The sequence below is a fragment of the Cucurbita pepo genome, chromosome 11 (assembly GCF_057944985.1).
Source record: "Cucurbita pepo subsp. pepo isolate OVF chromosome 11, ASM5794498v1, whole genome shotgun sequence".
Lineage (NCBI taxonomy): Eukaryota > Viridiplantae > Streptophyta > Magnoliopsida > Cucurbitales > Cucurbitaceae > Cucurbita > Cucurbita pepo.
The window spans coordinates 4973800-4997385 of NC_141808.1; the positions used below are offsets into that span (position 1 = coordinate 4973800).

The 23586-nt window shown below is 33.5% G+C and overlaps 3 protein-coding genes across 3 annotated transcripts; all 3 read right to left on the reverse strand.

Moving 5' to 3' along the window:
* Positions 1-4667: 4667 nt before the first annotated feature.
* Positions 4668-5620, reverse strand: LOC147790133 (exopolygalacturonase-like). The gene is made up of 2 exons (XM_087128592.1): positions 5102-5620; positions 4668-5010 (listed from the first exon to the last, which is right to left on the reverse strand). The coding sequence occupies exons 1-2, from the start codon at positions 5189-5191 to the stop codon at positions 4747-4749; spliced, it is 354 nt and encodes a 117-aa protein (XP_086984718.1). The 5' UTR covers positions 5192-5620; the 3' UTR covers positions 4668-4746.
* LOC147790134 (exopolygalacturonase-like) lies at positions 5193-6248 on the reverse strand. The gene is made up of 5 exons (XM_087128330.1): positions 6114-6248; positions 5983-6028; positions 5726-5898; positions 5294-5620; positions 5193-5237 (listed from the first exon to the last, which is right to left on the reverse strand). The coding sequence occupies exons 1-5, from the start codon at positions 6246-6248 to the stop codon at positions 5193-5195; spliced, it is 726 nt and encodes a 241-aa protein (XP_086984456.1).
* Positions 6249-15992: 9744 nt separating this feature from the next.
* Positions 15993-17494, reverse strand: LOC147790135 (exopolygalacturonase-like). The gene is made up of 4 exons (XM_087128331.1): positions 17360-17494; positions 16972-17274; positions 16348-16875; positions 15993-16256 (listed from the first exon to the last, which is right to left on the reverse strand). Exons 1-4 carry the CDS (start codon positions 17492-17494, stop codon positions 15993-15995), a joined length of 1230 nt encoding a protein of 409 aa, XP_086984457.1.
* Positions 17495-23586: the final 6092 nt, after the last annotated feature.

Consider the following 23586-nt stretch of genomic DNA (forward strand, 5'->3'; position numbering starts at 1 on the left):
TTTAATAACATATGCGAAAATCTAAATAAAAATTTTAAACGAAGCCATGAACTTACATGTTTAATTTAAAACAATAAATAAAAATAATGTCGTCGTCGGTAACATAGATTTTTTTGTACAAAAATCAAAAGCTACCTATGGAACTATTAATTGAAAACAATGCATACTACCGTCCTATCTCAGCTTCCATGACCATTCCAGCATTCATCGTTATCCGTGCATGGACGCTTTATCTTTACATGAAAAATAAGGCTAGCATGTAGCTCGAGTATTTTAGTAAATACTCAGTAAGTAATCTCATTGTTGGAGTCAAGTAATGCAAACATACACATACATGATGGAACCTATCTTTTAAAACAACGTATCATGAGCTTGAGTTTTGCCCAGTTTAGGTAGGGTTGGATGTGTGGTACTTCCCCATACACGGCCCACGCACGCACACATGGACATAGCAGGCAGACTCGTATACGTACCCCTGGTGTTGGCTTTTTGGCCTTGATCTCACTTTAATTAATTTCAATCAATTAATTGATGTTTTGATGATAACAAACCTACTTTTTAATTATTAATTATTTTCAGTATTTTGAACTGTCCACAGTATAAGGTCGGGAATAACAATTTCAACGACTTTTCAATTACTCAAATCAGAGCTAAAACGAAGAAATTACAGTCGAGACAACATACCCGACGTGATGATGTGGCAGCAAAATCAAAATGATGGACAAATCAAAATATATCAAAGTATGACATTTATGATTTTGGGAGAGTAACAAATGGTGGAGTTTTTCTTATTACTCTATTTTTAAATAAAGTTATTTTTACAAAATATAAATTTGAATCTAACCGTTACTCACATCGATTTTTATTATTACAATATTATATTATTATATTATTATATTTTAAAATTTTGGTGGTTACTCACATAGTTTTTATTATTATTATATTATTATATTTATAATAAATTTTGAATTTCATTTGACCGTTACTCACATAACTTTTTATTATTATTATATTATATTACTATTATATTAAAATTTTGAAATAAATGAATTTAGAAAAATTTCTTATTTATTTACTTTTAATCTCCACCTTCCATTATTCCTAACACAATCCAATGGTCAATATTCAATCCTACATTTTGCCACTTTTCTCCTCTATATAAACTCATATTCCCCACATTTTAAAATACACAACTTACATACATTCTCCAATCCTCATTTGTTCAAAGTCTCCATTGTTTGTTGCTCTCTCCAAGCTTACAAGTTTATTTCTTTTCATCTTATTCTTGAGAGGGATTATTTTTGTATTGTGAGGAAATAGTTGTGAGTATCCCAAATTGTAAATCTACTCTTTGAGAGAGTTGTGGTGTGTTATTATCAAACTCAAATACTTGTATCGGTTTGATCCTGCGCCGTGGAAAGGATTGAGTTTGCTCTTGAACTCGTAAAAAGAGCGGTGTAGCGGTTTGGCTCAGATCCGTGGAAAGAGTCGAGAAAGTTCTTTATTCAAATTCCCAAGAGGCGCTTGGGGAGTGGAGTAGGTCGAGTTTGACCGAACCACTATAAAACTACGGTATCATTTTCTCTGACTCTTTTCTATTTAATTTCAAAATTATTATTGTGATTTATTGCATGTTCTACTTGATTATTGTTTTGACCTAAATTACTTTGTTATAGTAATTATCATCTTTTACTTATTTGTAAAAAGTTTCATCATTAGAAAAATTAATCACGTTTAAACACTTTTATCGTTAAAACCCTATTCACCCCCCCTCTAGGGTTGCCATACCGATCCAACACCTGGGTCTGGCTTCCTCGAGCTAAACACGCTAATGCGTCGCTGGACACCACAGAGTGAAAGGCTCACATGATATGATGATGAACAAAAATATCGAAGGTATGCGTCTGTACTAACATAACATAACGAGGAAATATCCTAATGCACATGACATTGATAAATGCATAATAGCTTAAAATCATAGCATATAATAAGAATCATTTCGTTTTTCCTTTCATTCATGTCATAGTACACATATGAATCACGTATGAATAGTACTTATCACGACTTATATCACACACATTCATAACATGGCTTCACATGGCATTACATATCATGACGTAGCATGGCATCACACACATTCATAACATGGCCTCATAGGTCATCACATAACATACTTAAAATAGCATAACATTCCTAATTGTGTGCATGTAGGGGCCACAGGGCAAGCATGCTTCATCATACAATCCTTCCAACCAACAAATGTAGAGTCACTCACTTGTTTAGCCGAGATTCCCTTGTTGAACGATGAAAGTTCCACATTTGCTAATTTAGGGAATGATCGTTGGTTTATAACAAGGAATACTCTATCCAATTGGTGTGAGGCCTTTTGGGGAAACCCAAAGCAAAGTCACGAGAGCTTATGCTCAAAGTGGACAATATCATACCATTGTGGAGAGTCGTGTTCGTCTAACCTCCCTAACTATTTTATAGGTGTTCTTAGGACATAGTATTAAACTTAGTTTAGCTAAACATATTGATTACTCCTAGTTTTAGCTAAAAAAAAATATTAAATTTGAGCAAATAGGAGTCCTACAGACTTAAAATGGCCTCAATAATGTCAAAAACAACTTTTTAAGGGTCGAAAATGTTGGAAATGATTGGCGTTTAGATTTTATTCATCGGTTTGTTTTGGCTTACTAATCCGATAGAAGAAGAAGAACATGTATGCGTGCTAAGCGGTGGGCAAGCGAGGATAAGCAGAAGCTATGGAATAGAGTCTTTCCTTGCTTTGACATTCAGCATTCAGTAAGTAGGAAGGCAAAGCCAGCCGGGTTTCGATTCTTTCAGTAAATAGGGGAAGGGAGTATCGTATTCCGGTGTTTCTTACCTTTCTATTCAAATGAAAAGAGTCGGCGAGTAAGGCTTCAGAAGGACCTAGTCTCGGGAATAAAAACACAACATTCTACCCCACCTTATCTACAAATCAAACACACAATTCTACCTCACCTTATCGAAAATCAAAACACTCGGCAATGAGGAAAGGAAGGACAGCTACAGAAGCAGGTCGTATTTTTTGATCTTCTTGTAAACCTTCGGAATCTTGGGGTGCGCTTTTTTTTACTGTTTTATACACTCCTTTTCTTCGACATTCTATTCTAAATCATCAAGGTTGATCATTCCCCAAGAGAATTTCGAAAAACATAATTCGGGACTTTTGAAGCACGTGCTAAAAATACTGAGTAACGTTGATGTTTTTCGAAATTTTCTTGGTGAATGATCAACCTTGATGATTTAGAATAGAATGTCGAAAATTAGGGTTTCGATTTTAAACACTTTTTTTACTGTTTTATACACTCCTTTTTTGTTCCATCCATTCTAAATCATCAAGCTTGATCATTCCCCAAGAAAATTACGAAAAACATCAACTGTTACTCAATTTTTTTAGCACGTGCTTGAAACGTTCTGGATTAGGGTTTCTTTAAGCACTTTTTTACTATTTTATAACTCCTTTTCTTCGACATTCTATTCTAAATCATCAAGCTTGATCATTCCTCCTAAGGAAACCTTCGAAAAACATCGATCGTTACTCAGTTTTTTTAGCACGTGCTTCTAACATTTTGACTAGAGAGAGTAGGGGCCTCTCATGGTGAGGCTTCTCCCGTCGATCTTCATCCTCGTCAAAGCTTTTCTACTAATAAGCTGACATTTTAGTGACCAATGGAGGCTTTCTACTAATAAGCTGACATTTTAGTGACCAATGGAGGCTGAATCGGACCCAAAGTACTTCTCCCTTTCTCCTTAAAACTTTTTTTTGACTTCTCCCTCACCCAACAAAATTGTGATATGTTTACAAATAATCCCTCCCAGTTTTCAGTTGTTTTAGAATATTTCAACTATTTCTAGAATTGTTTTTATATCTAACATGTCGGTTTCTTTTATCTAAAACTAGTTTTTACCTTCTTTTATCTAAAACTAGTTTTTACCTTCTTTTATCTAAAACTAGTTTTTACCTTGTTTGCATTGTAAAATCCTGTATTCCTATTCAAATTAGAATTCTAAACTCTCTACGCCCTCTGGGATAAGATATTTTTCGAAACAAGCAAATCATAATGGTAAGATATTTTCCGAAACAAGCAAATCATAATGATTGCTGGTTTTATTTTCATTCGTTTTTTGCTATATTGCAATGGATTCAGCAAAACTCTTCTTATAAGAATAGCCTTTTTCTTGATAGCTTTGATTATTTTGGTACTTATTCTTATGAACTAATGAAATACCTATGATTTTATTTTCCTTTATTAAGATCTTTCTAGTTTGCTACCCCTATTTTCTAAGTTAATTCCAATGATAGTTTATTTTGAATTAAATTATAAAGGGAGACTTTGTCCTTAATATTTCTTTTTATAAACGGTATATTTTATATAACAGATTTTGAAATTTTAATGGTGTATTCCATAAATCTTATTGCTGTATTTTTAAAATTATTTATTAATACTTTCCATTTGTAATTTTTCCATTGTAAGGAACCTCCACAAACAGCGTGATACTAAATTCATGGTCTTCTGGTCTTCTCCTCCTTCAAAGCAAAAGTAATGTCAATTATGTAGGAGGACTTTATTATAGTATAAAAATAGAATTATTGAAAACATGCCCAACATCATGGCATGTTGTAAATCGAATTTTGAAAGCTAAAATAAAAATGATAGGAAGAATGGTTTGAAACATTTGTCGGCATTAAAAGATTATTCAATCAGTCGACGGAGTGGTCTCAGGTGGCGCTGGTTTAGCACAGATGGGAGGGTTTTGCTTTCCAGAAACGGTCGGTTTCACATTTGCACACTCAGACACAGCTGGCCCTTCTTTACCACTATAAGTGAGGTCAATATCAGCAATTTCCACCCCCTCACATGGATTACTTTTACTGCAAACAAGTTTGACTGCAACCGGAGTAGAAGATGTACCCCTGATATTCTTGAAACTAACTTTGCTAATCTTAATGGCGGATGGAACCTGGATGTTCAAAATAAACATTAAACATTAATTAATACTTGTTCAAAAGAAAATAAGTTTGAAACCAACGAGGTTCGAATTTAATACACACCTTTCGGTTGCATTGATTCCATGGACAATATTCTTGATCTATGATGATAGGGTTGGCAACATTTTCCATTTCAATATCTTCAAAATGCATGTCAGAGGCTGGGTATGAGACGGCAGAATCTGGCCATGATTTGATCCTGACACCATTTGTAGTACCGATTAATTTGCATTTCTTCACTGTAACTCCTACTACTTCTTTTTCAGTTTTATACTTGCCCAAGCTGCCTATGCTAATGCCATGTCCCGGTCCGCAAGTAACATCACTAATGGTTATTTTTCTGTTAGTGTATCCCACAGATATACAATCATCTCCCGTTGCAATTGCGGTATTGAGAATGTAAACGTCTTCTGAATCGCCCAAGTGAATTCCATCGGTGTTGGGACTATTGTGTGGTGCAGTAATTTTCAGGTGATCGAAGGTAAGATTCTTGCCGGCCAAAACATTGATATGAAAATTCTTGCTATCCAACGAAGTTATGTCCTTCACTATCGAATTTGTGATGAAATTGAACTTCAAATTCTGCCCATTTTAAACAAACAAAGAAAAAACACTCCCATGTTAAAGCATATAATGCTAACCCAGATTATGAGTTCTTTTTATAATTAAAGTAGTACGAGAATTTACCATGGGAAGCTTTTTGCATTCTTTCTTCAGGTGGCAATCATTCTTTTCCCAACCAGCTTTTCCTTGGCCATCGAAAACTCCAGTACCAGACAATGTCAAATGATCGACGTATTCCATAACAAGCAACCCATCTCCTTCCGTGTCGGTAGGAGAAGCTTGTAATGTTCCTTCAACTAGAAGCTCAATAGGACTTTTACATGGACCTTTAAGCCTGGATTCTCCTCATTGATAAGTTCCTTTTGGAACCAATACTTTACTTGGAGTAGCCGAAGCACATGCTTCCTTCCATGCATCTGCTAAAGCCTGTGAATTCAACCATTTCATTTGAGAAAAATATTTTGTACAAAATGAAATTTTCGTTTATCAACTTAAACAAATGTACACGTACTTTAGTAGCATCAGCATTAGGTTTGGCACCAAATGTCGTAATATCAAAAACACCGCTAGTAGCATCAACGGTAGCATTAGACACCAACAATAGCAACAGTGATATTAATGCCATAAACTTTGATATCAATCCCATCCTTTCTAGTTCACCTGTCTCTTCTACCTTACCTTATTTTCTTTTCTTTTGGTACAAATTCTCAAACTTCTTAGGAATAAGAATTGATTTGAATGCATTCACCAACTCAAACCCTCTTTATATACAAACACAAAAATAACCAATTCAAACTAGCTAAATTTGTTAAAAGATAATTACGTGGTTTAAGGCAGGCCCTATAATTAGTTTTACCTTAAAGGAGGGAGGACTGGTTTGGTTTGGTTGAACATAACTCCTTCATTAAATTTATATATTAGATAAATGTACATCCTACAATTTTCAACAAAAGAACACGATAAAAATTATCCTCAGAGAGTTTATCAAAATTTTAATATATACATTTATATATATTAGTTTTCAAACTCTATAGTATTACTCTCTACTTTTCTTACTTTTATTCCTATCTCACAAGTTCTCCTCTTTTTCTCCCGAGAAATATATCGATGAGAATAAATATTTTTGATTTTATTGTTTTTAGCGTGTATCAAAAATATATTAAAACGATGTGATGGAAAAAAAATTTCTTTAGTCATTTTTCAGCAATATTGGTCGGTCGAGGCCCGTTCATGCCCAATTGGTTAGTCGGGCTTGTCCATTTCCAATCCTAATGGACAAACCCTCGATCCAATTTTCTCTCAATTCTTCACATGTCTTGTTACGTGATTGATACATTCTATTGGGCGCACTTGCCGTATATTTTTCAGAATCAGCTCTAGAAAATTTGTAATCTATTTTTTAGAATCCGCTCTAGAATCAATATAAATGTATAGAATTTTATCTGTTGTTTTCTCAATTATTCCGGTTGAATGAAGTTGTAGGGTTGCTTGTGATACGTCATGCGGAGTACACTTGGATTGATCAAGATCCCCTTCAGCTGTGATTTTTTTGGATCTTTATGCGGTCTCTTGCAGAAAATAGGTTGTAGCGTTTGGGCACGGTTCCCTCTACCTCCTTAGGCTGTTCTTGTTCCTTTTGTCAATGAATTCCTTTAAAGTTTCTTTTCTAAAGGAAACAAGAAGAGAAACAAAATTGAGCCCAATGGTGTTATCCTCGAAGATATTATTTAACTTTCTGGGATGATAACCCACCGTGAATTATGAAGTTAGTGGATATCATGTAAGGGGTATGGAATGAAATGATGAAAAAAATTTAGAATTTCAGGCTATTTCGAGGTTGAACGACGCATCAGTGCACAGGCTTCACGCGCACGTGGAGGTGCGAGTAACCAAGGAGTGGGACATGTGGGCAACGAGTGTAGTACGCATGTGGGTGGTGGAGGCTTATTTCAAGTTTCAGCTCGTTCTGTTCAACTCCTTTTGACCTGTTTTATCAATATTAGCTTATACTAACCTTGAAAATCATTAGATATAGGTCAAATTAAGAGAATTTGTGACGAAATTACCATATTATGAACAATTATGAAAGCAAAGGAATTGACGATTCATGTAAGTAGTATCTCGAAGCTCCTAAACAAGCATGTTACCATGGGATTAAGAGCTAGAAACGTTGAATGTATGTAAATGGCACGAGTTAAATAATAATAATAATAATAATAATAATCATGAATCCATGCCTAAAATGTGAGCATATTAGAGAATCGTGATTGGTAAGTATGATGTACGACTCTAGTTTATGCTTATGAACTATTTACGATATGGAGATGTGAATGAGTATTCTTAGTCTACTAATCCCGGCAAAACCCGTAACCAATGCGATGCGTGCCAAGTTGGGAACAATAAATATTTATGACCTGAGAATTTAGTGGACAAACCGTATTTGACTGAGAGTGAGCCTTACGTACGAGTCTAAAATTTGTAGTGAACATAAATAGAGCCAACAAATAAAACTTAAGGTTTCTAGAACACCTTAATATCAACGGGGAGGTCCTAGTAGATGAGACTAGGAGCCAAGGTAATGGTTGGATGGAGGACTTTATCCACACCAAAAGCCTAAGAATAACCCATTGGGAATAAAACTTAAAATATTTCCAAAAAATAATAAAATTTGTTAATGATAAGTTAGCTAGTTGAGGAGTAAATTAATTACTGTCAAAATTATTTTTAATTTTTGTTTTTAGATAAATGTGAAGTAATGTGATCCAGATGACTTTGTAGTTGAGTTGGAGACTTAGGGATCCTACCTAGACCGGTAATTTGTGTCAATAGTAAGAACAGTGAATCAAACTTTCGAGTAAGGCCGATATTGTATTAAATTTATATGTAACATATCTTTTAATTTTTAAAAATTTAATTTTGTCAGAGATTTATTAAACACAAATGGAAAGTTCAAATATTTATAAGCTACATCTATTTAATTTTTTGGTTTCTTAGAATCTAAAAAAAAACTAGACAAACAAAATTTTGAGATTAATTTCCGTATATTCAAGGAAATGCATGAGTTTAAAGTATATTTTCTTACATTTAAAAATATTTTAAAGAGTTTCAAAGGTCAATCCAAACAAGCTTCGAGAATAATTAGTTGGTTTCTTCATATGTATAGATGCATATTACTCCATACGAAGCTGAGTTACTACCTTACAAAGAGTAGCAAATTTTATAGAATTAGTACCATTTTTGTATCCAAGTTTTCTTTTATTCAACATAGATATTAGACATGTATGGTTTAACTACTATATGGATCCCCTTTGACATTTGATCATTTTAACATCTCTACGTTCTAAATGTTCGTTGTTTTTTGTTCTTGTATTTTTAAATTTGATTCATTTTGGTCTATATACTTTTTAAACACGACTACTTGACTTTCAGTTTGCAAAATTTTAACCTACAATTTATACATAATGGAATCCATTTAATACATGTAGACTATATTTTAGGAACGATTAGAGGAAAATGAAAATGAAGAGATTAAGATGAGCCCTTGGGACAAAAATAGACCTATTGAAAAGGAATAGACGAAAGTAATTTAAATCTATTAAAAATAAAATAATCCAAGTTATCCTTCTCACTTAAAAGAACTTTTAGACGTTTGTAATAAGTTTATTATGGTAGGCGATGCATTAGAGCATTTCATATGTTACTATTCCCATGTTCCAACGTTATCCAAGGGCTATTAAATTCATGTCTAATCAGATTAATCTAACACGTTAAGAATATATTTTTCGTAGAGTTAGCAAAACTTTATAAGTAATAATATTGACGCACTATTTGATCGAAATAGATGAGAAAGGATAGTTTCATTAATATATCAACTGGTTCAATCTACAGTGTATCTCCAAGAAAACAGGAATGACGGATAAACATTATAGATCAACTAGTTCCAACGTGCATAAACTTGGTGTTTAATCTGAAGAAATGTCATGAGAATTTATGTCTTAAAATCTCGTAATTAATAATTTGATTTAAAAAAATTTATTTAGAGTTTAAACAGTATCCATCCTATGAAAAATTGAAAGTTATTAGTGTCACGTCGTGGACCTCTGGAAAGATCATGTTTAAGTAGTAATATAAATGGTTTATAAAATATGGATAAAGTTGGGTGCTTTATTCTGATAACATTGTTGTTATGAGCCACGATTGTTACAAATGATTTGATCCAAGTCTTTCAAGTGAAAATATGAGTAGAGATACCTCGTAGAATGAGTTTGTGTAGGACTAAACCAAAATAATTTATCTATTTTTCTTTCTAATAAATTTTTTACTTGAGAAGATTAATATTTTACCGTATGATCATATGCAACTCGATCTTAATTCTAAGTGAGTTACGAACTCTACTTATTAGGGTTTATCATTTGATTTGCAAGGTTTGAACAACTTTCCTAACCAATTCAATATGTCTTCCATTTTAGAGACTAACCAAACAGAGAGTTGAGGACATGTCTTATGAGATGTAATTCAGTTATTTTAATATCAAGTAAGTAAAAGAGTAGTTTTCTAAGTGATGACATGAGAACTTGAATAAAAGGTCCCTACCCTCTTATCATGGTTGGATCATAAACAATTGTTCTTTCAAGAATTTGTGGTAATTAACAACTTAAATATAGTTACAAGGGCAAAACAAACGTTTGACCTAACCATAATTACGATAAGCTCTTAAAGGATCTAGTAATAATTTCATCTATGTAACAACTTGTCGTGCAGCGTATAGGAGTGCAACTCTAAATTTATCGTGGAGTGGCGTATAATTAGTGAATGATCATTAAATGAAGAATTTAAATAAGTGACATGTAGGTTCATAAACATATTAAATATAAAAGAAAAATGGTTTATTTATTACAGAGTTCAAATTAATATTTAATACGTGGTCTATATCAACTCACAAAAAAAATTATATTATAATACATTAATAAAATAATTAATGTATTTTAAATACATTAAAATAATTATTGTTGAAGTAATGTTGTCACATGGTAAGCATTTTAATTTCATATTTGTAATATGTTATTTGCAAACTTGATGGTTTAAGTATATTGGAAGCATTAAATTTAAGATTTTATATTTATTTTAACTCAGAATGTCATATAAATTTCATCATGAAAAATCCGTCATAGAAAGTTTTATACCCCTGAATTCTCGACATTGCATTAATCGATTTAGGAAAAGTCCATAAGTATATTCAACTATCCATACAAAACTAACATTCACATTCACGGTTTTATCTTCCTAATGAGTTTACATTTTTCATGTTTCAAGCAGCTTAAAATTAAATTTAATTTGTTTTCAATGGATTTAGACTTTGAGATAATGTAATGGTTTGGAATTAAAATATATATATTTAAATTTGGTCCCATATCTCGCGATTTCGGGCGAGGCATTATTTTTGCAAAAGTAACCAACACAACCCTCCCTTAAATTCACATCTCTCATCCCTTATAAACACATCCAAATCCACACATTTACGGACCTGGGCAGGTAAGGGAGACAAATCTTGGATTTTAGGTTGTCGTATCTCTCTCGGGCCTCTGCTATAGGTGAACCACACTTCTACAACGCCCACGACCCAATACAAGCAGTCCATCCCGGAACGTATCAGCCCAGTGTGACTCAACCCAACCCATACAGCCCGCAGTTAACTTGAATAATGACCCGCCTCATTCCCGCGTTGACGCAGCTTGGCGGCGCAGTGGACTTGGCTTCTCAGCTAGACAGCTCGTTTAAAAATTATATACCATTTCCTAAGTTTTGGACCTTCCTAAAACCATTTTTACCTTATTTAAGGCATTTGAGATCCGTAAGACTCCTATCTATCCAAATTTAGTTAGGTGTACGACTTATGTTAGAAATAATCATCATGTTTAGTTAGGCTAAGAGGTTTATATGCCGTAAGCATGTTATATGAATTGATATAGGTGAGAATTAAGCATTGGAATATAGTTTTCGAAGCGGCTGTCGAGTAATTAGTAACTTCGGTCAAGGCCAATCTTTTAGTGGTCTTACGGTTGGAGTAAGCTAATTGGTTGATGTATGATGGTGCATGCATCATATTAATTATGTGATGCTTATATGCTCTTTGTATTACCATGTATGCATGTGATATCCAATACACTATATTATGAATGAAATGAAATGTCATGTATGAAATTTTATGTCTTACCATATAAGTTACGTGATGGATTACGTGATATATACCATGTACATGATCCATATATGAAATATGTTATGGGGGGAAAGAGAAACGAAATGAAACAACTATTATGTTAGGAATGAAAATCATGGGACCTCATGCATGTATGTATGTCATGTACATCGGGATACTTCCCCGTAATGTTATGCTAGTACGGATGCGTACCTTCGATATTTATGTTTGTCATGATATCATGTGGGTCTTTCCTTTTCTGAGGCATCCAGTGACGTGTAATATTTTGTCCCAACCAAGTGAGGCCCAAGGGGTAGGTGTACGAGCCCGCCTAATGGGTCCATGAGCGTGTACGTGGGCCGTGAGTGAAAAAGTACCATGCATCAAACCCTATCCGAAACTAGAAAGAGCCTAAGGTCATGTTACGGTTTTAAAAGATAGATCTCAATCATGTATTGTGTGTGACTGCTTTACTAACTCCAATAGTGGGTTGACTTACCGAGAATTTCGTAAAATACTCAAGTCACATGTTACCTTATATTTTTTAAGTAAAGCCAAAACTCTCATGCACGAATGACGATAAACACTGGAAAGACCATGGAAGTTAGGATAGATCATGATAGGACAGCAGCATTGAATTTGAATTTAATTAGTAGTTGGTAGGTGTTTTATGCCAATTTGTTTTATGTTAAAAACCATGTTATATTTATTTATGTTTCGAACTGAATATGTAAGTCAATGCCTTTATTTTAAAAGTATTTATATGAATTTCTGCCTATGTGATTAAAGCATGCTAGGGTAACGTCACTAATTAACCTAAAAAAATTAGGGGCATTACCAATAATGTTTTGTTTTAAACGGTTGAAAATAGTAAAATATCAAGATTATTCCTAAAGTAAATTAGTTTGAGATAGAATTAAAAACCTAGCTTAACATTACTTTCATTCATTAATATAAATATAATAATTCATAATAACGAACTTAAAATAAAAATTGACTATGAGAAAACTCTATGGATAGTTTTATATAGATTAAGGTATTTTAGTTGATTGAAAGGAAATATCTGTAAGTAAGTAGGAGTTGAGTTGACTTAGAGTTGGATTAGTTTTTTTTAATTATTTTAAAAAGGTGATAATTAACTTTCAAAAATCAATTTAACCAACCTCTAAGGTTTATGAGATTAATCTAATTTGTCTGAGTAATAGTGTAACGCCCCTAATTTTCTTACCTAGATCAGACACGTCATTACATGCATGCCTTTAATAACATATGCGAAAATCTAAATAAAAATTTTAAACGAAGCCATGAACTTACATGTTTAATTTAAAACAATAAATAAAAATAATGTCGTCGTCGGTAACATAGATTTTTTTGTACAAAAATCAAGAGCTACCTATGGAACTATTAATTGAAAACAATGCATACTACCGTCCTATCTCAGCTTCCATGACCATTCCAGCATTCATCGTTATCCGTGCATGGACGCTTTATCTTTACATGAAAAATAAGACTAGCATGTAGCTCGAGTATTTTAGTAAATACTCAGTAAGTAATCTCATTGTTGGAGTCAGGTAATGCAAACATACACATACATGATGGAACCTATCTTTTAAAACAACGTATCATGAGCTTGAGTTCTGCCCAGTTTAGGTAGGGTTGGATGTGTGGTACTTCCCCATACACGGCCCACGCACGCACACATGGACATAGCAGGCAGACTCGTATACGTACCCCTGGGTCTGGCTTCATCGAACTAAACACGCTAATGCGTCGCCGGACACCACAGAGTGAAAGGCTCACATGATATGATGATGAACAAAAATATCGAAGGTATGCGTCTGTACTAACATAACATAACGAGGAAATATCCTAATGCACATGACATTGATAAATGCATAATAGCTTAAAATCATAGCATATAATAAGAATCATTTCGTTTTTCCTTTCATTCATGTCATAGTACACATATGAATCACGTATGAATAGTACTTATCACGACTTATATCACACACATTCATAACATGGCTTCACATGGCATTACATATCATGACGTAGCATGGCATCACACACATTCATAACATGGCCTCATAGGTCATCACATAACATACTTAAAATAGCATAACATTCCTAATTGTGTGCATGTAAGGGCCACAGGGCAAGCATGCTTCATCATACAATCCTTCCAACCAACAAATGTAGAGTCACTCACTTGTTTAGCCCAGATTCCCTTGTTGAACGATGAAAGTTCCACATTTGCTAATTTAGGGAATGATCGTTGGTTTATAACAAGGAATACTCTATCCATTGGTGTGAGGCCTTTTGGGGAAACCCAAAGCAAAGTCACGAGAGCTTATGCTCAAAGTGGACAATATCATACCATTGTGGAGAGTCGTGTTCGTCTAACCTCCCTAACTATTTTATAGGTGTTCTTAGGACATAGTATTAAACTTAGTTTAGCTAAACATATTGATTACTCCTAGTTTTAGCTAAAAAAAATATATTAAATTTGAGCAAATAGGAGTCCTACGGACTTAAAATGGCCTCAATACTGTCAAAAACAACTTTTTAAGGGTCGAAAATGTTGGAAATGATTGGCGTTTAGATTTTAAACACTTTTTTTTACTGTTTTATACACTCCTTTTCTTCGACATTCTATTCTAAATCATCAAGGTTGATCATTCCCCAAGAGAATTTCGAAAAACATAATTCGGGACTTTTGAAGCACGTGCTAAAAATACTGAGTAACGTTGATGTTTTTCGAAATTTTCTTGGTGAATGATCAACCTTGATGACTTAGAATAGAATGTCGAAAATTAGGGTTTCGATTTTAAACACTTTTTTTTACTGTTTTATACACTCCTTTTTTGTTCGATCAATTCTAAATCATCAAGCTTGATCATTCCCCAAGAAAATTACGAAAAACATCAACTGTTACTCAATTTTTTTAGCACGTGCTTGAAACGTTCTGGATTAGGGTATCTTTAAGCACTTTTTTACTATTTTATAACTCCTTTTCTTCGACATTCTATTCTAAATCATCAAGCTTGATCATTCCTCCTAAGGAAACCTTCGAAAAACATCGATCGTTACTCAGTTTTTTTTAGCACGTGCTTCTAACATTTTAACTAGAGAGAGTAGGGGCCTCTCATGGTCGAGGCTTCTCCCGTCGATCTTCATCCTCGTCAAAGCTTTTCTACTAATAAGCTGACATTTTAGTGACAAATGGAGGCTGAATCGGACCCAAAGTACTTCTCCCTTTCTCCTCAAAACTTTTTTTTGACTTCTCCCTCACCCAACAAAATTGTGATATGTTTACAAATAATCCCTCCCATTTTTCAGTTGTTTTAGAATATTTCAACTATTTCTAGAATTGTTTTTATATCTAATATGTCGGTTTCTTCTAAAACTAGTTTTTACCGTGTTTGCATTGTAAAATCCTGTATTCCTATTCAAATTAGAATTCTAAACTCTCTACGCCCTCTGGGATAAGATATTTTTCGAAACAAGCAAATCATAATGGTAAGATATTTTCCGAAACAAGCAAATCATAATGATTGCTGGTTTTATTATTTTCATTCGTTTTTTGCTATATTGCAATGGATTCAGCAAAACTCTTCTTATAAGAATAGCCTTTTTCTTGATAGCTTTGATTAATTTAGTACTTATTCTTATGAACTAATGAAATACCTATGATTTTATTTTCCTTTATTAAGATCTTTCTAGTTTGCTACCCATATTTTCTAAGTTAATTCCAATGATAGTTTATTTTGAATTAAATTATAAAGGGAGACTTTGTCCTTAATATTTCTTTTTATAAACGGTATATTTTATATAACAGATTTTGAAATTTTAATGGTGTATTCCATAAATCTTATTGCTGTATTTTTAAAATTATTTATTAATACTTTCCATTTGTAATTTTTCCATTGTAAGGAACCTCCACAAACAGCGTGATACTAAATTCATGGTCTTCTGGTCTTCTCCTCCTTCAAAGCAAAAGCAATGTCAATTATGTAAGAGGACTTTATTATAGTATAAAAATAGAATCGTTAAGTATTAATTCTCCTAAATTTTAAAAATACAATTATTGAAAACATGCCCAACATCATGGCATGTTGTAAATCGAATTTTGAAAGTTAAAATAAAAATGATAGGAAGAATGGTTTGAAACATTTGTCGGCATTAAAAGATTATTCAATCAGTCGACGGAGTGGTCTCAGGTGGCGCTGGTTTAGCACAGATGGGAGGGTTTTGCTTTCCAGAAACGGTCGGTTTCACATTTGCACACTCAGACACAGCTGGCCCTTCTTTACCACTATAAGTGAGGTCAATATCAGCAATTTCCACCCCCTCACATGGATTACTTTTACTGCAAACGAGTTTGACTGCAACCGGAGTAGAAGATGTACCCCTGATATTCTTGAAACTAACTTTGCTAATCTTAATGGCGGATGGAACCTGGATGTTCAAAATAAACATTAAACATTAATTAATACTTGTTCAAAAGAAAATAAGTTGGAAACCAACGAGGTTCGAATTTAATACACACCTTTCGGTTGCACTGATTCCATGGACAATATTCTTGATCTATGATGATAGGGTTGGCAACATTTTCCATTTCAATATCTTCAAAATGCATGTCAGAGGCTGGGTATGAGACGGCAGAATCTGGCCATGATTTGATCCTGACACCATTTGTAGTACCGATTAATTTGCATTTCTTCACTGTAACTCCTACTACTTCTTTTTCAGTTTTGTACTTGCCCAAGCTGCCTATGCTAATGCCATGTCCCGGTCCGCAAGTAACATCACTAATGGTTATTTTTCTGTTAGTGTATCCTACAGATATACAATCATCTCCCGTTGCAATTGCGGTATTGAGAATGTAAACGTCTTCTGAATCGCCCAAGTGAATTCCATCGGTGTTGGGACTATTGTGTGGTGCAGTAATTTTCAGGTGATCGAAGGTAAGATTCTTGCCGGCCAAAACATTGATATGAAAATTCTTGCTATCCAACGAAGTTATGTCCTTCACTATCGAATTTGTGATGAAATTGAACTTCAAATTCTGCCCATTTTAAACAAACAAAGAAAAAACACTCCCATGTTAAAGCATATAATGCTAACCCAGATTATAAGTTTTTTTTATAATTAAAGTAGTACGAGAATTTACCATGGGAAGCTTTTTGCATTCTTTCTTCAGGTGGCAATCATTCTTTTCCCAACCAGCTTTTCCTTGGCCATCGAAAACTCCAGTACCAGACAATGTCAAATGATCGACGTATTCCATAACAAGCAACCCATCTCCTTCCGTGTCGGTAGGAGAAGCTTGTAATGTTCCTTCAACTAGAAGCTCAATAGCACTTTTACATGGACCTTTGAGCCTGGATTCTCCTAATTGATAAGTTCCTTTTGGAACCAATACTTTACTTGGAGTAGCCGAAGCACATGCTTCCTTCCATGCATCTGCTAAAGCCTGTGAATTCAACCATTTCATTTGAGAAAAATATTTTGTACAAAATGAAATTTTCGTTTATCAACTTAAACAAATGTACACGTACTTTAGTAGCATCAGCATTAGGTTTGGCACCAAATGTCGTAATATCAAAAACACCGCTAGTAGCATCAACGGTAGCATTAGACACCAACAATAGCAACAGTGGTATTAATGCCATAAACTTTGATATCAATCCCATCCTTTCTAGTTCACCTGTCTCTTCTACCTTACCTTATTTTCTTTTCTTTTGGTACAAATTCTCAAACTTCTTAGGAATAAGAATTGATTTGAATGCATTCACCAACTCAAACCCTCTTTATATACAAACACAAAAATAACCAATTCAAACTAGCTAAATTTGTTAAAAGATAATTACGTGGTTTAAGGCAGGCCCTATAATTAGTTTTACCTTAAAGGAGGGAGGACTGGTTTGGTTTGGTTGAACATAACTCCTTCATTAAATTTATATATTAGATAAATGTACATCCTACAATTTTCAACAAAAGAACACGATAAAAATTATCCTCAAAGAGTTTATCAAAATTTTAATATATACATTTATATATATTACTTTTCAAACTCTATAGTATTACTCTCTACTTTTCTTACTTTTATTCCTATCTCACAAGTTCTCCTCTTTTTCTCCCGAGAAATATATCGATGAGAATAAATATTTTTGATTTTATTGTTTTTAGCGTGTATCAAAAATATATTAAAACGATGTGATGGAAAAAAAATTTCTTTAGTCATTTTTCAGCAATATTGGTCGGTCGAGGCCCGTTCATGCCCAATTGGTTAGTCGGGCTTGTCCATTTCCAATCCTAATGGACAAACCCTCGATCCAATTTTCTCTCAATTCTTCACATGTCTTGTTACGTGATTGATACATTCTATTGGGCGCACTTGCCGTATATTTTTCAGAATCAGCTCTAGAAAATTTGTAATCTATTTTTTAGAATCCGCTCTAGAATCAATATAAATGTATAGAATTTTATCTGTTGTTTTCTCAATTATTCTGGATGAATGGAGTTGTAGGGTTGCTTGTGATACGTCATGCGGAGTACACTTGGATTGATCAAGATCCCCTTCAGCTGTGATTTTTTTGGATCTTTATGCGGTCTCTTGCAGAAAATAGGTTGTAGCGTTTGGGCACGGTTCCCTCTACCTCCTTAGGCTGTTCTTGTTCCTTTTGTCAATGAATTCCTTTAAAGTTTCTTTTCTAAAGGAAACAAGAAGAGAAACAAAATTGAGCCCAATGGTGTTATCCTCGAAGATATTATTTAACTTTCTGGGATGATAACCCACCGTGAATTATGAAGTTAGTGGATATCATGTAAGGGGTATGGAATGAAATGATGAAAAAAATTTAGAATTTCAGGCTATTTCGAGGTTGAACGACGCATCAGTGCACAGGCTTCACGCGCACGTGGAGGTGCGAGTAACCAAGGAGTGGGACATGTGGGCAACGAGTGTAGTACGCATGTGGGTGGTGGAGGCTTATTTCAAGTTTCAGCTCGTTCTGTTCAACTCCTTTTGACCTGTTTTATCAATATTAGCTTATACTAACCTTGAAAATCATTAGATATAGGTCAAATTAAGAGAATTTGTGACGAAATTACCATATTATGAACAATTATGAAAGCAAAGGAATTGACGATTCATGTAAGTAGTATCTCGAAGCTCCTAAACAAGCATGTTACCATGGGATTAAGAGCTAGAAACGTTGAATGTATGTAAATGGCACGAGTTAAATAATAATAATAATAATAATAATAATAATCATGAATCCATGCCTAAAATGTGAGCATATTAGAGAATCGTGATTAGTAAGTATGATGTACGACTCTAGTTTATGCTTATGAACTATTTACGATATGGAGATGTGAATGAGTATTCTTAGTCTACTAATCCCGGCAAAACCCGTAACCAATGCGATGTGTGCCAAGTTGGGAACAATAAATATTTATGACCAGAGAATTTAGTGGACAAACCGTATTTGACCGAGAGTGAGCCTTACGTACGAGTCTAAAATTTGTAGTGAACATAAATAGAGCCAACAAATAAAACTTAAGGTTGCTAGAACACCTTAATATCAACGGGGAGGTCCTAGTAGATGAGACTAGGAGCCAAGGTAATGGTTGGATGGAGGACTCTATCCACACCAAAAGCCTAAGAATAACCCATTGGGAATAAAACTTAAAATATTTCCAAAAAATAATAAAATTTGTTAATGATAAGTTAGCTAGTTGAGGAGTAAATTAATTACTCGTCAAAATTATTTTTAATTTTTGTTTTTAGATAAATGTGAAGTAATGTGATCCAGATGACTGTGTAGTCGAGTTGGAGACTTAGGGATCCTACCTAGACCGGTAATTTGTGTCAATAGTAAGAACAGTGAATCAAACTTTCGAGTAAGGCCGATATTGTATTAAATTTATATTTAACATATCATTTTAATTTTTAAAAATTTAATTTTGTCAGAGATTTACTAAACACAAATGGAAAGTTCAAATATTTATAAGCTAGATCTATTTAACTTTTTTTTTTTTTTCTTAGAATCTAAAAATAAACTAGACAAACAAAATTTTGAGATTAATTTCCATATATTCAAGGAAATGCATGAGTTTAAAGTATATTTTCTTACATTTAAAAATATTTTAAAGAGTTTCAAAGGTCAATCCAAACAAGCTTCGAGAATAATTAGTTGGTTTCTTCATATGTATAGATGCACATTACTCCATACGAAGCTGAGTTACTACCTTACAAAGAGTAGCCAATTTTATAGAATTAGTACCATTTTTGTATCCAAGTTTTCTTTTATTCAACATAGATATTAGACATGTATGGTTTAACTACTATATGGATCCCCTTTGACATTTGATCATTTTAATATCTCTACGTTCTAAATGTTCGTTGTTTTTTGTTCTTGCATTTTTAAATTTGATTCATTTTGGTCTATATACTTTTTAAACACGACTACTTGACTTTCTGTTTGCAAAATTTTAACCTACAATTTATACATAATGGAATCCATTTAATACATGTAGACTATATTTTAGGAAGGATGAGAGGAAAATGAAAATGAAGAGATTAAGATGAGCCTTGGGACAAAAATAGACCTATTGAAAAGGAATAGACGAAAGTAGTTTAAATCTATTAAAAATAAAATAATCCAAGTTATCCTTCTCACTTAAAAGAACTTTTAGACGTTTGTAATAAGTTTATTATGGTAGGCGATGCATTAGAGCATTTCATATGTTACTATTCCCATGTTCCAACGTTATCCAACGGCTATTAAATTCATGTCTAATCAGATTAATCTAACACGTTAAGAATATATTTTTCGTAGAGTTAGCAAAACTTTATAAGTAATAATTTTTGACGCACTATTTGATCGAAATAGATGGGAAAGGATAGTTTCATTAATATATCAACTGGTTCAATCTACAGTGTATCTCCAAGAAAACAGGAATGACGGATAAACATTATAGATCAACTAGTTCCAACGTGCATAAACTTGGTGTTTAATCTGAAGAAATGTCATGAGAATTTATGTCTTAAAATCTCGTAATTAATAATTTGATTTAAAAAAATTTATTTAGAGTTTAAAGAGTATCCATCCTATGAAAAATTGAAAGTTATTAGTGTCACGTCGTGGACCTCTGGAAAGATCATGTTTAAGTAGTAATATAAATGGTTTATAAAATATGGATAAAGTTGGGTGCTTTATTCTGATAACATTGTTGTTATGAGCCACGATTGTTACAAATGATTTGATCCAAGTCTTTCAAGTGAAAATATGAGTAGAGATACCTCGTAGAATGAGTTTGTGTAGGACTAAACCAAAATAATTTATCCATTTTTCTTTCTAATAAATTTTTTACTTGAGAAGATTAATATTTTACCGTATGATCATATGCAACTCGATCTTAATTCTAAGTGAGTTACGAACTCTACTTATTAGGGTTTATCATTTGATTTGCAAGGTTTGAACAACTTTCCTAACCAATTCAATATGTCTTCCATTTTAGAGACTAACCAAACAGAGAGTTGAGGACATGTCTTATGAGATGTAATTCAGTTATTTTAATATCAAGTAAGTAAAAGAGTAGTTTTCTAAGTGATGACATGAGAACTTGAATAAAAGGTCCCTACCCTCTTATCATGGTTGGATCATAAACAATTGTTCTTTCAAGAATTTGTTGTAATTAACGACTTAAATATAGTTACAAGGGCAAAACAAACGTTTGACCTAACCATAATTACGATAAGCTCTTAAAGGATCTAGTAATAATTTCATCTATGTAACAACTTGTCGTGCAGCGTATAGGAGTGCAACTCTAAATTTATCGTGGAATGGCGTATAATTAGTGAATGATCATTAAATGAAGAATTTAAATAAGTGACATGTAGGTTCATAAACATATTAAATATAAAAGAAAAATGGTTTATTTATTACAGAGTTCAAATTAATATTTAATACGTGGTCTATATCAACTCACAAAAAAAATTATATTATAATACATTAATAAAATAATTAATGTATTTTAAATACATTAAAATAATTATTGTTGAAGTAATGTTGTCACATGGTAAGCATTTTAATTTCATATTTGTAATATGTTATTTGCAAACTTGATGGTTTAAGTATATTGGAAGCATTAAATTTAAGATTTTATATTTATTTTAACTCAGAATGTCATATAAATTTTATCATGAAAAATCCGTCATAGAAAGTTTTATACCCCTGAATTCTCGACATTGCATTAATCGATTTAGGAAAAGTCCATAAGTATATTCAACTATCCATACAAAACTAACATTCACATTCACGGTTTTATCTTCCTAATGAGTTTACATTTTTCATGTTTCAAGCAGCTTAAAATTAAATTTAATTTGTTTTCAATGGATTTAGACTTTGAGATAATGTAATGGTTTGGAATTAAAATATATATATTTAAATCTGGTCCCATATCTCGCGATTTCCAGCGAGGCATTATTTTTGCAAAAGTAACCAACACAACCCTCCCTTAAATTCACATCTCTCATCCCTTATAAACACATCCAAATCCACACATTTACGGACCTGGGCAGGTAAGGGAGACAAATCTTGGATTTTAGGTTGTCGTATCTCTCTCGGGCCTCTGCTATAGGTGAACCACACTTCTACAACGCCCACGACCCAATACAAGCAGTCCATCCCGGAACGTATCAGCCCAGTGTGACTCAACCCAACCCATACAGCCCGCAGTTAACTTGAATAATGACCCGCCTCATTCCCGCGTGGACGCAGCTTGGCGGCGCAGTGGACTTGGCTTCTCAGCTAGACAGCTCGTTTAAAAATTATATACCATTTCCTAAGTTTTGGACCTTCGTAAAACCATTTTTACCTTATTTAAGGCATTTGAGACCCGTAAGACTCCTATCCATCCAAATTTAGTTAGGTGTAAGACTTATGTTAGAAATAATCATCATGTTTAGTTAGGCTAAGAGGTTTATATGCCGTAAGCATGTTATATGAATTGATATAGGTGAGAATTAAGCATTGGAATATAGTTTTCGAAGCGGCTGTCGAGTAATTAGTAACTTCGGTCAAGGCCAATCTTTTAGTGGTCTTACGGTTGGAGTAAGCTAATTGGTTGATGTATGATGGTGCATGCATCATATTAATTATGTGATGCTTATATGCTCTTTGTATTACCATGTATGCATGTGATATCCAATACACTATATTATGAATGAAATGAAATGTCATGTATGAAATTTTATGTCTTACCATATAAGTTACGTGATGGATTACGTGATATATACCATGTACATGATCCATATATGAAATATGTTATGGGGGGAAAGAGAAACGAAATGAAACAACTATTATGTTAGGAATGAAAATCATGGGACCTCATGCATGTATGTATGTCATGTACATCGGGATACTTCCCCGTAATGTTATGCTAGTACGGATGCGTACCTTCGATATTTATGTTTGTCATGATATCATGTGGGTCTTTCCTTTTCTGAGGCATCCAGTGACGTGTAATATTTTGTCCCAACCAAGTGAGGCCCAAGGGGTAGGTGTACGAGCCCGCCTAATGGGTCCATGAGCGTGTACGTGGGCCGTGAGTGAAAAAGTACCATGCATCAAACCCTATCCGAAACTAGAAAGAGCCTAAGGTCATGTTACGGTTTTAAAAGATAGATCTCAATCATGTATTGTGTGTGACTGCTTTACTAACTCCAATAGTGGGTTGACTTACCGAGAATTTCGTAAAATACTCAAGTCACATGTTA

Coding starts and splice junctions, on each gene's coding strand:
- LOC147790133 (XM_087128592.1), bottom strand. CDS start 5,191: ATGCATTTTGAAGATATTGAAATGGAAAATGTTGCCAACCCTATCATC. Junction 5,011..5,101: donor GGAATCAATGCAACCGAAAG/GTGTGTATTAAA, acceptor TTGAACATCCAG/GTTCCATCCGCCATTAAGAT.
- LOC147790134 (XM_087128330.1), bottom strand. CDS start 6,248: ATGGGATTGATATCAAAGTTTATGGCATTAATATCACTGTTGCTATTG. Junction 6,029..6,113: donor CTAATGCTGATGCTACTAAA/GTACGTGTACAT, acceptor TTGAATTCACAG/GCTTTAGCAGATGCATGGAA. Junction 5,621..5,725: donor AATGCAAAAAGCTTCCCATG/GTAAATTCTCGT, acceptor TAAAATGGGCAG/AATTTGAAGTTCAATTTCAT.
- LOC147790135 (XM_087128331.1), bottom strand. CDS start 17,494: ATGGGATTGATATCAAAGTTTATGGCATTAATACCACTGTTGCTATTG. Junction 16,876..16,971: donor AATGCAAAAAGCTTCCCATG/GTAAATTCTCGT, acceptor TTGTTTGTTTAA/AATGGGCAGAATTTGAAGTT. Junction 16,257..16,347: donor GGAATCAGTGCAACCGAAAG/GTGTGTATTAAA, acceptor TTGAACATCCAG/GTTCCATCCGCCATTAAGAT.